Source organism: Theobroma cacao, chromosome 10 (assembly GCF_053813885.1).
Source record: "Theobroma cacao isolate CCN51 chromosome 10, ASM5381388v1, whole genome shotgun sequence".
Taxonomy (NCBI): Eukaryota; Viridiplantae; Streptophyta; class Magnoliopsida; order Malvales; family Malvaceae; genus Theobroma; species Theobroma cacao.
The window spans coordinates 20438284-20452337 of record NC_142648.1 but is presented as its reverse complement, the minus strand read 5'-3'; the positions used below and the strand labels follow the sequence as shown (position 1 = coordinate 20452337).

Genomic DNA, 14054 nt, shown 5'->3' with positions numbered 1-14054 from the left:
GGGTGATGATTCATATCTTGACCACTCATTTGCCTTCACATGTTTCATGCTATACCCAAAAACATCCTGTTTTGGCATCCTTGGCTAGGCACCTGTAGGGATGAAATCAAAGCATAGCACTCCACACATAAGACAACCTGGTGTCTCAAGTTTAAGGAATATTTACAGAACTGACACATGAGAAGTATTGCATAGACACTGGAGTGAAATACCAAATGCACTTCTCATGGCGGGTCATGTTCAGTGAACTTGCTCTCCTAGGCAAGCACTTACATTCTAGTTCTAAGTATCTCTACACTTCAACCTATGAGATCAGTTACTTACTTCTCAAGTAAGAAACATAGAATGTACCAATCTCTAAGTATCATTGATGTCCAATCTCAATGATACATTGACCAGAAACATTTTGAGATTACGCTTTGATACATAAGGATCTCATAACTGCAACCCATTACAATTCCCTTGCAAGGCATATTAATCTCATGGACTTCATCCAATTAGACTTATAATTGTTATAATTGATGTCTTATTGATGAAGGAAAACCTTTAACCATTCAACATGAATGATGTTGTTGCATGATTGGAATCAAGCCTTAACCAATCCCAATTGGCTGTAGAGCTCATCCCAACATCTCCCACTAGCACAAAGTCAATTGCTACCTCATCGTATGTGGATTCAAATCCATCTAGCAATCGTGTCTCCAAGTAAACTCGTTTGTGCCCTTCAATGTGGTTAATTGCTTTTATCTATCTTTGAAATGTCTATGCATTACATCATGTCATATTACTATATCTAGATCTAATGAGACTCGGGTTCTACTATTATGGCTCCATTGTTACATTAACAATGTTCAGAACCCTTTATTAGTTCCATGAACTAACGATCTAAATATCTTCCTATTTGAGCCCTTTATAATAGGATGTATATGACTTTATTTATATACATGTATAATCCCTTTTACTCCTTGGGACCATTCCAACTAGACTATGTTGCATGCATCATATGCATGCGTCACTTTATGTTATGCCATCTAGCCCTTTTAAACTTTTATTGTCATTGGGCTCCCACTAAATCCAAGATCCTTTGTGAGAGTAATATTCAAACTTTTTTGAATATTCCATGATATATATACATCTCAATGTATGCTTGGAATCATATTGGTTTGGAATATCATAATGGGCTTTTATGTTGGAGAGATATGGACCAAATCATATTGCAATATGAAGTTGCTTTCTTTCTTGAACATTCATCTCTATGTTTTGCTCTTAAGAAAGTTCCATTTTATATGAATCAATATTCAACCTTTTGATCAATAGCTTTTGATTAATTGAACATAATTCATAATTGATCAAATATCATTAAAAGGATAAACATGAAACATGGATAATTAAATATGACATAATTATTCTAAATAATTATTCAAACTTGAAACATATAAACTTCCACATCCAAATACTAAAGACAAATGTTTCGCCAGCCATTCCCATGGCAATCACATAATTAATGTTTCAAAAACATCCAAATAAATTATCCAACATGTTGAGATAAATAGAAGTGTAACCATCCAATGTAGCATCTAATGCTTTAGGTAGTCCATCCATGTGGTCACCTCCTCAGCCAAGATCCTACTCATCTTTATCTTTGGTCCCTGCAATATGTCAAACATATGAAAACCAACTTTGAGGTATCATATACCTTTAATATATAAAGTAGAATTATTTAGCAAATGGTACCTGAATCAGAAACTTCAATAAGCTTCTTTTTCTTGCTCACAGTAGCTAGGTACTCCTTGCAGTTCCTCCTCCAATGCCCAAGTTTGCCACAATGATGGCAAATGTCCGTCTCTTTGTCCTTTTTGACACCTCCCTTAGGCTTCAAGGCCTTTTCATTTTGGGATTTTACCTTCTTCCCTTTTTGGGCTTTTTTTTTCTGTTGCTTCGTATGAGCCTTGGAAAAAGAAAGAAGAAGCAATGATCCCTTATCTTTCCTGATGGACCTCTTTGCTGTGTCTAGCATATTCAAAAGTTCAGGAAGAGTGGCTTCCAATCGATTCATATGGAAGTTCAACATGAACTGACTAAAGCTGTCAGGAAGAGATTGTAGAACTAAGTCTATACTTAGCTCATGATCCATTGCTAATCCCAATTGTCTAAGTCTCTCGATGAGTCCAATCATCTTCAGCACATGGGGTCTAACAGAACTACCTTCTGCCATCTTGCATCGGAATAGTTCTTTAGAGATCTCATATCTCTCAATGCGCCCTTCCCTATCAAACAATTCTCTAAGGTGAAGAATCATGGATTGGACATCCATATGCTCATGTTGCTTTTGGAGCTCAAGAGTCATACTAGCTAGCATCATGCATGCTGCCTGATCATCGTCATCTTTATGACACTGATATGCTTCCTTATCCTCAGCACTAGCATCAGCAACAGGGACTGGTGGAATAGGAGTGTCAATGACATAGGATTTCTTCTCCTATTTCAAGACGATCTTGAGGTTCCGAAACCAATCAAGGAAGTTTGGGCTAGTGAGTTTATTTGCATCCAAGATGCTCCGCAATGACAGATTATTAGCCATGCATATAAATTATGCCTAAATAGATAAAACAAAGCAATAAGTAAACATTATGCATAAACTATTTAAAACAAGGTTTTAAAATTTTAAATAGTTCTCCCACTATTTTCTACAAGATGATAACCCTCCATATCAACTCGAGAGATCTCTACTAGGATTCTCTTAGTGGGCTAGGATCCCATCCACATAGTCATGGCCTTGAGTGTGCTCAACAAACCATGATAGGTAGATTAGGTAGGTAACTGAGTTATCAATTGTATCTCTATACAACTCCTAGATCAGCTAGGTGACAACACATTGCCTAAACATATCATATATGTTTCGCCTAGCCTTTGCCTCTAGTTTCCATAATAATCAAGTTTCCAAGCATCTGGATTTTATGAAACTAGTTGAGTAAGACCCACCAATAGCTCAAACATACTTGTGTAAAAGTGTGGCTTTGAGTGTGCTCAACAAGCCTCCAATTAAAAGAGCAACCAGGTTATCTTGCTATATGGTGGGAGACAACTTAATCATAAGTGGTATGTGACTCAATATTTACGGAGGGATTTTATCCTTTTCGTTTTATTAAGGTCTCATTTGATTAGCATGCATAGCATTTAATATATCGCATACAATTAAATCTATCACATGTTGTTCTACTAAGATGGTTATGGACTTTTCTACTCTAGTTATGAACATATAAAGTAAACATGCTCAATATGATGATGATCTTGCATTTCATTTGAAAAATGTTACTCAACAATTGAGGATCATAGTTCAAATCATTTGGTGCTTAGGTTTGAAAAGATTTAGTATTTTTTTTTTTAAATTACTTAGTAAAGGAATTGATCATATCAAGGCCTTTAGCTAGCTCAAATCATATTTGAATTAATTCTATTAGTAAGTTCTTTCTAATTAAACTTCTTTAATTAGAAACCTAAACCAATTTAGGAAACTTCCTAATTTGAGTATCTATCATAAACCATTTTAAAAGGTTTCATGATCCAAATCATGTGGCCTAAATATTTTAGGAAGGTCCTTATCCACCTTTTAATCTTGTATTATCCATTCACTAATTGTAGAGTTCTAATCATTATTAGAAGTCCTAATTTATTAGTAAATTTATCTTAATTAAAATCTATCCTAATCGGATTAGGATGTCATCAACTCGAGTTGACTTTCAATTTTAATTAAAATTATCTAATCTAATTAGATGTGGATAAATTTAAATCATAATCCCTTAATTTAGGGAGTCCTCATCAAATGAGGAAGACTTAATATTTTTGGATATTCAATATCAATCAATTTAAAATTGATTGATTCCACCAAGGATTCAAACTCCTTAATTTTAGCCATGTATCCCTAACATTTAGGAGTCAATGATCAGCTAAGGAAAGAATCCTTCTTGATCATTGAGTCTCCAATTTCTCTAGCAAACAACCTCTTTCCATAAAGCAGTTGCATCCATGGCAATAGGAGGTGCAGCATCCATGTGTGGCAGCACCATGCACAACCTTTGTCATGAGTGCCGTTTCACATGTAAAGGACATTCCTTAATTTAGTTAAGTGTCCAGCCACTCAAAAATTAATTCAAATTCAAAATTTTATCCTTTAATTGAACCTTTCAAATGAGGATAATATTCTGAAATTTTCAGAATTAATTTTGCAAGATTATCTTTCCATTCAAAACCGATTTCCAAGCTATAATTATTCTCTGAACTGTTTTCAAACATTCAATAATTAATAGCTTAAATCAGCTTGTTTGGCCATGAAAATTTCCAGAACTAATCTTCATTGGACATTTTAATAACGATAATTTTTCTGGAATTTTTCAGAATTAATTTTCAAGAGTTTCTTGTCAATTAAAACTGAAATTCATGCCAAAACAGTGAGCTCGACAGATTTATATTTGCACCAATTTTCTTGCTCGAAATCAGCATGTTTGACCATGATATTTTCCAGAAATAATCCTTATTGAACATTTTAATAAAGATAATTTTCTTGGAATTTTTCAGAATTAATTTCCAAGACTTTCTTCTTAATTAAAACTGAAATTCATGTCATAACAGTGAGCTGGACTGCTTTCACTCTTTGCTCCAATTTCTTGCTTAAAATCAGCCTATTCAATCATGAACATTTCATGATTTTGCTGTCCACATATCCAGCAATAAATGTGTAACAATTACACATTTATTTGCTGGAAATTAAGCACAAATAGAAGCAGAATTCTGCACCTAAAATCGTGTGTCTGCTGCCTTGCAAGACAGCCTCCAAAACCGTGCCATATGGTGTCCCTTTTTCTTGTGCTTCCTTCGCACAATGTAAAACACACATTAGTTAAGTCTATATATATGATTCAAATAAGTTAAAATAAGATCAAAGGGGGGACAAAGGTTGCTGGACAGAATTAAATGAAATTGGCAAAGCAGATTTTTTTTGAAAAATCGATTTTAGCAAAATCGGACCAAATCAAAATACAAAACAATTATTTGTTAATCAAGCATCCATTGAACATGAACAAGCACTCAAATGGCATGAAAGGGGCTCTGATACCACTGTTGGGTGAGGGCTAATCATACATCAAATGCAAATAAAATGCAGCGAAAATAAATTTAAAAAATTAAATTACGCCTCACCTTCCTAAGATCTTTTGCATGTCAAATTAAGTACAAAATTAAATTAAAATAAAAGTATATGATCATATCACTTTACCTAAATAACAAAGGTTGATGAATCCTTTGTTAAACCACAAAGTCAGCCTTCAAAAAGCTCAACCACCTCAGCTCGATTGTTGCAAACCAAAGCTGTCCAAGGAATCTTTGTGCAGCCTCTAATGGTGATCCACACCAATGAATGAGAAAATCCTTCTTTAAGGATTGGGAGTGCTATGCCTTGACAATGTACTAGCAAAGATGAGTTTCATAAACTCATAATCCACATAAAATTGTGGAGTTGAACACACAAAAAAAATGAAGTGAATGAAAAACTATTTTTCTTCACACAATGAACGGCAAGACAAAAGAATTTCTAATGTGCCGTTCACTCCCTTTTTTTTTTCCAGCCGTTTCCACTCTTTTTTTTTTCAGCTGTTTCCACTCTATTTGTTTGGAGGCTATAGCAAGGTATTTATACCTTGGATTAATTTTAAACCCTAATTACAAAACTATTTTGTAATTACCAATTAATCTAATAATTTGAACAAACAATTTAATTAAGTCCTTTAGAAGCCCAATTAACTTAATTGTTTAATTTAATCAATTAGGCCCAATAACTTAATTAAACAATTTAATTAATTAGGTGCTTGAGAAGCTCATAACTTCTAATTTGATTAAGTCCAACTTAATCACCTCTCCCATTTTATTTTCAAAATTCATTTTAGGTGTGTGACCCATTAAGCTTCTAATATGTTGGCAATGAACTCAACATATAATTCTTAAGTTAAACTTAGAATTAGATAAATTTAAACTACTTTAAATTTATCATTAATCAAGCTAACTACCTAGAGTTCATAGACCAAGATTGGGATCTAGCAATCCATCATGGCCACCCAAATGTTAGAAGAGTCAAGATGGTTTGACTCAACCTTTCAGTGATCAGCCTTTCAATGTAATTCATTCCCTCATCATATATCTAAGAGATGATAAGAGCATGGTGTAGTGTCTACTCTTATTGATCTCCATATTCGTTCTTAAAGTTTGATCATCTGCTTTATAAAGACTTATGAAACTCCTTCCATAATCTTCAAGTCGCCTCGGCCAAGGACTTCAATAAGCTGATATCAACCAAGAACAGCTAGGATATGTCCCCTGCATCACTTGGAATGATGATTCCTATCTTGACCACTCATTTGCCTTCACATGCTTCATGCTATACCCAAAAGCATCCTGTTTTGGCATCCTTGGTTAGGCACCCGTAGGGATGAAATCAAAGTATAGCACTCCACACATAAGACAACTTGGTGTCTCAAAGCTAAGGAGTATTTACACAACTGACACATGAGAAGTATTGCATAGACACTTGAGTGAAATACCAAATGCACTTCTCATGGCGGGTCATGTTCAGTGAACTTGCTCTCTTAGGCAAGCACCTACATTCTAATTCTAAGTATCTGTATACTTCAACCTATGAGATCGGTTGCTTACTTCTCAAGTAAAAAACATAAAATGTACCAGTCTCTAAGTATCATTAATGTCCAGTCTCAATGATATATTGACCAGGAACATTTTGAGATTACGCTTTGATGCATAAGGATCTCATAACTGCAACCCATTATAGTTCCCTTGCAAGGCATATTAATCTCATGGACTTCATCCAATTAGACTTATAACTTGTTATAATTGATGTCCTAGTGATGAAGGAAAACCTTTAACCACTCAACATGAATGATGTTGTTGCATGATTAGAATCAAGCCTTAACCAATCCCAATTGGCTACAGAGCCCATCCCAACACTTGCTAAGGTATTTTTGCTGATGTGGCAATGTGGGATAAAGGCACCTAGCATGTTAATAAGCTGTCATGCTAACGTGGCAATGCCACATCAACATTGAGATTTGGGTTGCTGATATGGCACCGCCATGAAATTAACACTTCACTCTCTTATTTTCCAAAAAGGTTCGAATCCAAAACCTCTTGTAAGAATATTAAACTCTTTACCATCATGTCTAAAGCCTTACTTTTAATAATTTTTACTTTTTTATTTCTTATTTTTTTCCTAAAATTACGTTATTTTAATGCGTTCTTACATTACTTAAATCCCTAACTATAAAACTCTAATTATAGAAGAGAGAGAAAAAAAAAAGAGCTAGAAAAAGAGAAGGGAAGGAAAAAAATGAGAAAAGTGTTATGAATATTTTTGTGAATATCCATTTATTCTATCTATATCTAGATTTGATGTAAATTAGATTGGATTAGAATGTAATCCATCTAATCTCTAAGTGTTATCTTCATCTTGTAAATTCTATCAAGATAAGGGGGTTATTTGCCTATAAATAGGCTCCCTCAGTTCATTTATAAACACACACTTCAATAAGATCTCTTTTCTCCCCCTAAATACTTTCTTTGTTCTCTTTAATTATTCTTTCAAGTTATCTTTATTTGTTCTTTTAAGTTCTTTTTCATAACACGTTATCAGCACGATTCTCTGATCTCTCAAGTTTTGGAATTATTTTGTTTGCATCATCTTCAAGCTTCAAAAGGATTTCAACGATTCAGTTTTGATTTATAGTTTTAGCAAATCAAGTAAGTGCTACTATTATTTTGTTTTCATCATCTCCAAGCTTTGAAAGAATTTCAATGGTTGATCTTTAATTATTTTGGTTGTAATAAATCAAGTAAGTGACTTGATATCTTTTGAATATTTTCATTCTCTAAAAATCAACTTTAATATAAATTTTACTATCATATAGTATATATTAAATTCTGTCCCTTGATTGGAAAGTGAATTTGCTATTATATAGCTATTAATGAAAAATCATAATGTCCATTCCCTGAAGTGAATGTGACAAACGAGCTACTAATAAAAAAAATTATAAATTTGTCCATTCCCTGAAGTGAATGTGACAAACGAGCTACTAATAAAAAAAATTTATAAATTTGTCCATTCTCTGAAGTGAATGCGACATCATTTAATAATTATGGTCATGGTCATCTTCATGAATCCATCTATTCCCTAAAGTGAATGCCACATCATTTAATAATTATGATCATGGATATGAAAGAAGTGGATAATAATTTTACCATCAGAATCTAAGAATAATTTTACCATTAGAAGTGGATGGATAATTTTGCCAACATAAGTGGATGGATAATTTCAACCCACCAGAAGTGGATGGATAATTTCAACCCATTAGATGTGGATGGATAATTTCAACCCGCCAAATGCGGATGGATAATTTCAACCCACCAGATGTGGATGAATACTTTCAACCCACTAGAAGTGGATGAATACTTTTAACCCACCAAAAGTGGATGAATAATGAAAATACAAAAATAGAAGAAAAAAAAGGGAGAAATATAGAAAACATATTGTCATTGATGAGGCATGAAAGATCATTGGTCACGTACTTGTTGTACGTCTTAAATTTTATCAAGTATCACTGAAAATTAAAATATCTTGTGATGATTTTAATTATGATCAAGTTGACATAGCACGTCAAGATATTTGTTGTCAAACCCTATTCTATAAAATAATTACAACATCATTTACATGCTCAATAGAATATTTGCATATTTAATAAGTTTGAAGAATCGTTAAAAGACGATATTGCCCCTAATGGTACCATTGAGTCGATTAAGCCTCGAACTAGTTCAAATAGGAATTTTAAGGTGAAATTAAGAGTTTCATAGTTCAGGGATGACTCAAAATGGTAATTCGGAGTTCGAGGTCCAATTTGGAGTCAATCCGAAAAATTGACCGGTTAGGGGCAAAATGGTCATTTTACAATTTGACGACAAAATGAAATTTTTTAGAAAAGATTTTCTTAACCCCATTTGACATGTTTGAGTATGATATGAGTATTGAAGTACAATTGGAAGATTTAGCAGTGAAAAATAAGAGTTTCCAGTATTTTTAAAGTATAGGGGCAAAATGGTAATTTTACCATCCGAAATCGAAAATTTAATTTTTGAAAGGATTTTGATCAAATTTAATTATTTGAAGTGTGAAATGAGTATGAGGAGTGAAAATTATGCATTATGGCAAATTTTCAATTTTTGGGGCAAAAATGTAATTTTTGAAAAGTTCGGAGGCAAAAGTGTAATTTTGAAAAATTTACTCTACCAAAACTTTGGAAAAATCTGAAAATTTCACTTAAGACTTGGATAAGTCAAAAGGAATGAGTGGTGGAAAAAGTAGGACAAGTGGATGGCTAGAAAAAAAAATGAATTAATAAAATATTCAAAATATGAATAAAATAATATTATTTCATTAAACTAATAAAAAGGTATAAAAAAATCAGCCCATAACCCATTCTTCTTCTTCAACATTCGGCCAAGCAAGAAACAAGAGAGAGAAAGGAGAAAATAAAACCCTAGCCAAGAAATTTAAAGGGAAAATTGGTGGAAATTCAAAAATCAAGTGAAAAAAAAGGTAACATTTCTTAAATTTGTCTTGTGCTTTACCTTTCCCATGCATTTCCCATCATTTTCCATGGTTGAATCATGTGATTTGAGGATAATTTCAATTCTGGTCATATGGGTTTAGAGAGAGAAAGTTGTTAGATAAATTTGATTTTGAGCTATGTTAGTGTTTAGTGTTAGTTTAGCATGTTTATGAGTAAAACAACAAGAAAAATATTTATTTTCTCCATGAATTTCTCTAGGCCGAATCTAGCCAATGGTATGTGAGGATAAGGTTGACTTTATTTTAAGAGAATTGGGTGGAAAAATGATGAATTATGAGATTGGAAAATAAATGGGAATTTTCGGTGCAATAAATTGAAATTTTTACCCACTAGGGGTAAAAGCGTAATTTATAGTCCGGACTGATAAATTGGACCAAATTCACAATCATTGAGGTATTGTGGATATAATTGGATAATTGAAATTGAAATGGATGGAATTGGAGTTGAATTGGTGATTTTAGGAATTTACACCGTGTATAGGCAAGTTACGTAGAACATCGCAATTCAGCAATTGTCCAAACATTTCAAACCCTATCTAGTGCATACGCATGGATAAGAGCCTGAAATAATTTATGATAAATTGACACAATTTATTGAATTTTGTGTCATGGATTATGGATAGGTGGTGAGTCAATTGTTTCGGGTAAGAGACTGCACCCGAGGGCGGAGGATAGGAGTATTTTTACTCCTAATACTGTGAGTAAACTTATTATCATTTAATTTATCTAAGGTAGTTTTTATGAAATTTTATAAATTTTATGAAAAATGGATTTAAAAAGGATAAATTTCGTGTTTTATAAATAAATGTGTTTTTATAAAATAGTTTTATAAATTGTTTGAAATTAATGATGAATGTTATTTGTTTTAAATAGAGTACATGGAGACTGTGGTTGTTAAGTATGAATTGTATTTTTAATTCAAATGGCTTATGATAGTGTGAGCATGCTTGGCTGGTTTATTGTATTGAAATTACATGAATTGTGGTTTGCCATGCAAATTAGTTATTATAAAAAAATTACCTTGTTATGCTGTTAAACTATTTTATGATTATGGTGGGGCTGACCTACACTACAGTGGCGGGTTTCCATGGACCATCCTATTAGAGGGGCTCGGTAAACCCGACTAATTTATTTTACCTCTATGGGAGAGGAGTGTAGGGTAACTCTTGTGGAGGGGTTTGAGTCCACTTCACGTTTTACCACCACGTGAAAGTGAGATTCAGCCAACGCCAAGGGACGACTGTTTTATATGAATAAGTCGTTTTAATAGCCTTGGCGGACTCGAATGGATGCTTTGATGACGATCAAGTATCCCTGAGGATGAGTTTTGGCATGAGCCAAATTTTATGAGAAACATAAGCCTTGAAAATCATTTTAATTGAATTATGATTGTTTTCATGGGATGGAATAAATCTCTAAGTTATGAAATGCATATTGGGATGGGATATTTTATTGTCTCCATTTACTCGGCTTTAGATACTTTAGATGGTATCTGTTTACTCACTGGGATTATGTAATCATAATCTCACCCCTCTTCCTATCCATTTTTCAAGCTCAGGACAGTTTGTTGATAGTTGATTAAGACGAGAATTAATCTCGGAGTTGCATCCTAGAAAGTAAGGCTTCGTAGCCCTACATCTTCTTAGTCAGTTGGGGCCCACGTGTCACTGTAAAAGTAATTTTATTCTTCAGTTATTTGATTTAAAGTATGTATGAATATATTTAGCTTTTATACCATATTTTTGACGAGTTTCGGTATTTTTGAAGAAAAATGACGAAAATGCCCCTGTGAGCCGAAAGTAATATTTTATTGTTTTGATTTGGAAATGACTTATAATTTCTTGAAATGTGAGATTTAATAACTGTCGCTCACCGGGGAGATGCGGAAGCTGATGCTAAGCCTTACGGGGTTTTGATCGACATTCGGGGTAACGAGTGCCTATCGGGACGACGCGACGATTGTCACGGGCTCGATGGGAGTTCCGGGTCGTGACATTTGTCCATCTTGAAAGAGGAATTGATTACATGATTGGTAATAAAATATCTATTATTGATTTTCTTGTCATGAAAAAGGAATTGATCATTCGATTGGTAATAAAAATATTTGAAAATGAACTTAATAGTAATTGTTATATTTAGTATGACTATATTATGAAGATGTTGTTCGATGTTTAAATGATATGTTCTTATTATATGTTTAAATTCTATATTTAATATTCTTTTATGTTAACTTGTAAGTTTCTTATTGTATATATTTATGGATATTCATATTGTTGGATCTAAGGTATATGATGTAAATATATGTCTAGTAGACATTGCTATAACACACACTATATTTAAAAATAAGAAATTTTTTCCTACTTGACAAAAAAAAATCAATGTCAATTCAATATCTGGCAGTACAAGATTAATTGAAGGCTCTAAAAGAGCTAATATTTTACTACCTTGAGGAATAAAGTAATAGAGGATGTATTATTTTTTATTAAGTCTCAAAGACGTTTATTAAGTTTTAAAGATATTCGTCTGAATAGATGTCATATTGAGACAACGAATGAAAGAGACACTTAATACCTCTATATTACATCTGTTATCTCAAGTAGAAAGTGTGTGTTAAAAAAAATTACTCGCTCTGTTCTTAGAATTAAACTATACAAATATTAGAATAATTGAAACTCATAGTAAACCAAAAGTTTACTAATGATTTTGATGTTTAGCATGACTAGTTGGACCATCCCGGATCAATAATGGTGCAAAAGAAAATGATTTAAAATTTATATGATCATTCGTTGAAAAATCAGAAGATTTTTCAATCTAATGAATTTTATGTGTTGCTTGCTCTGAAGGCAAATAAATTATAAAGCTATCACTAGCTAAAGTTGAGACTGAATTTCTTACGTTTTTTAATAATATTCAAGGTTATATGTGGATTGATACATCCACCATGTGAACCATTTAGATATTTTATAGCTTTAGTCGATGCATCGACTAGATGGTCACATGTGTGCTTATTATAGCTTGCAATTTGGCATTTGCAACCATTCATTTGCAAGCAGATTTTCTTGGTTATGTAATTAAGATTATTTGTCTTGACAATGCTAGTGGATTTATATCTCAAGCCTTTAATATTGCATATTAGTTGGAATAACTATTGAACAGCCTGTTGCTTATGCTTATACATAAATGGTTTAGCAGAATTATTTATTAAATGCTTCCAACTGATTGCAAGCTTATGAAATTCAAACTCCCAATGTTGACTTGGGGGTATGCCATTTTGGATGCAGCAGCATTTGTATGCATCAGGCCAAACGAGTTATTATAAATTCTCCCTATACAATTGGTTTATGGTCAAGAACCAAATATTTCCCATCTAAAAATTTTTTTGATGTGCGGCATATGTTTCAATTGTCCCACCACAACGCACAAATATGGGTCCTCAAAGGAGGTTAGGAATATATGTTGGATACAAATCTCCATTTGTAATTAAATATTTAGAACTATCGATAGGAGATTTATTTATGATAAAGTTTGTCAATTGTTATTTTGATGAAACAATTTTTCCAACATTAAGGGGAGAAAATAAGCAGCTGAAAGAGGAAATTTCTTAGAGTAAATTATCATTATCTAGTTTTGATCCTCGCAAAAAACAATATGAACTTGAAGTTTAAAAGATAATTACTTTGCAAAATATAGTAAATCAGTTGTCAAACGTATTTACTGACCTAAAGGGAATAACTATATCTTATATACCAGTTGCGAATGCTCTTATTAGCATTGATGTCCGTGTAGGACAAGGCACGCCAGAAGCGTGGAAATCAATCGGTTCTAAAATAAAATCCTCAAAAAAGAAAAGGAGCAAATATTTAAGATGGTTAGAAAAAGGAAGTAGAAACTCTAGAAGAGACCCCTGACATAATTGAGAAATATTTCAGAAGAAATTCAGGTACCTGAAATCAGTGAAAATAAAGATATCACAATAAATTATGTCATGATGGGAAAAGATGGAACCGGTAAATAAACGTCGACAAAATTTTGTATAAAGCTCAATATTATGAAAGAAAAACGAGAATCTTGAACTTATATTTATTGAAGAATGTAGACATATAAATGATTGGCCAATGTGGAAAGACACAATCAAAATGGAATTGAATTCAATTGCAAAATGTGAAGTTTTTGGACCTGCAGTCCGTATGTCACGACCCGGAACTCCCCATCGAGCCCGTGACAACCGTCGCGAAGCCTCGACAAACATTCTTCACCCCGAATATTGATCGAAACCTCGTAAGGCTCTCGTATCAGCTTTCGCACTTCCCCGGTGAGCAATAGTTATCAAATATCAAAATACGAAGGATTACAAATCATTTTCAAATCATAA

At 33.0% G+C, this 14054-nt stretch overlaps 1 protein-coding gene across 1 annotated transcript; it reads right to left on the bottom strand.

Annotated features, from left to right (window-relative positions):
- Window positions 1-1779: 1779 nt before the first annotated feature.
- LOC148760407 (uncharacterized) lies at window positions 1780-4052 on the bottom strand. Its single transcript, XM_088810483.1, has 3 exons — window positions 4002-4052; window positions 1904-2479; window positions 1780-1845 (listed from the first exon to the last, which is right to left on the bottom strand). Exons 1-3 carry the CDS (start codon window positions 4050-4052, stop codon window positions 1780-1782), a joined length of 693 nt encoding a protein of 230 aa, XP_088666609.1.
- Between the last annotated feature and the right edge of the window lie 10002 nt (window positions 4053-14054).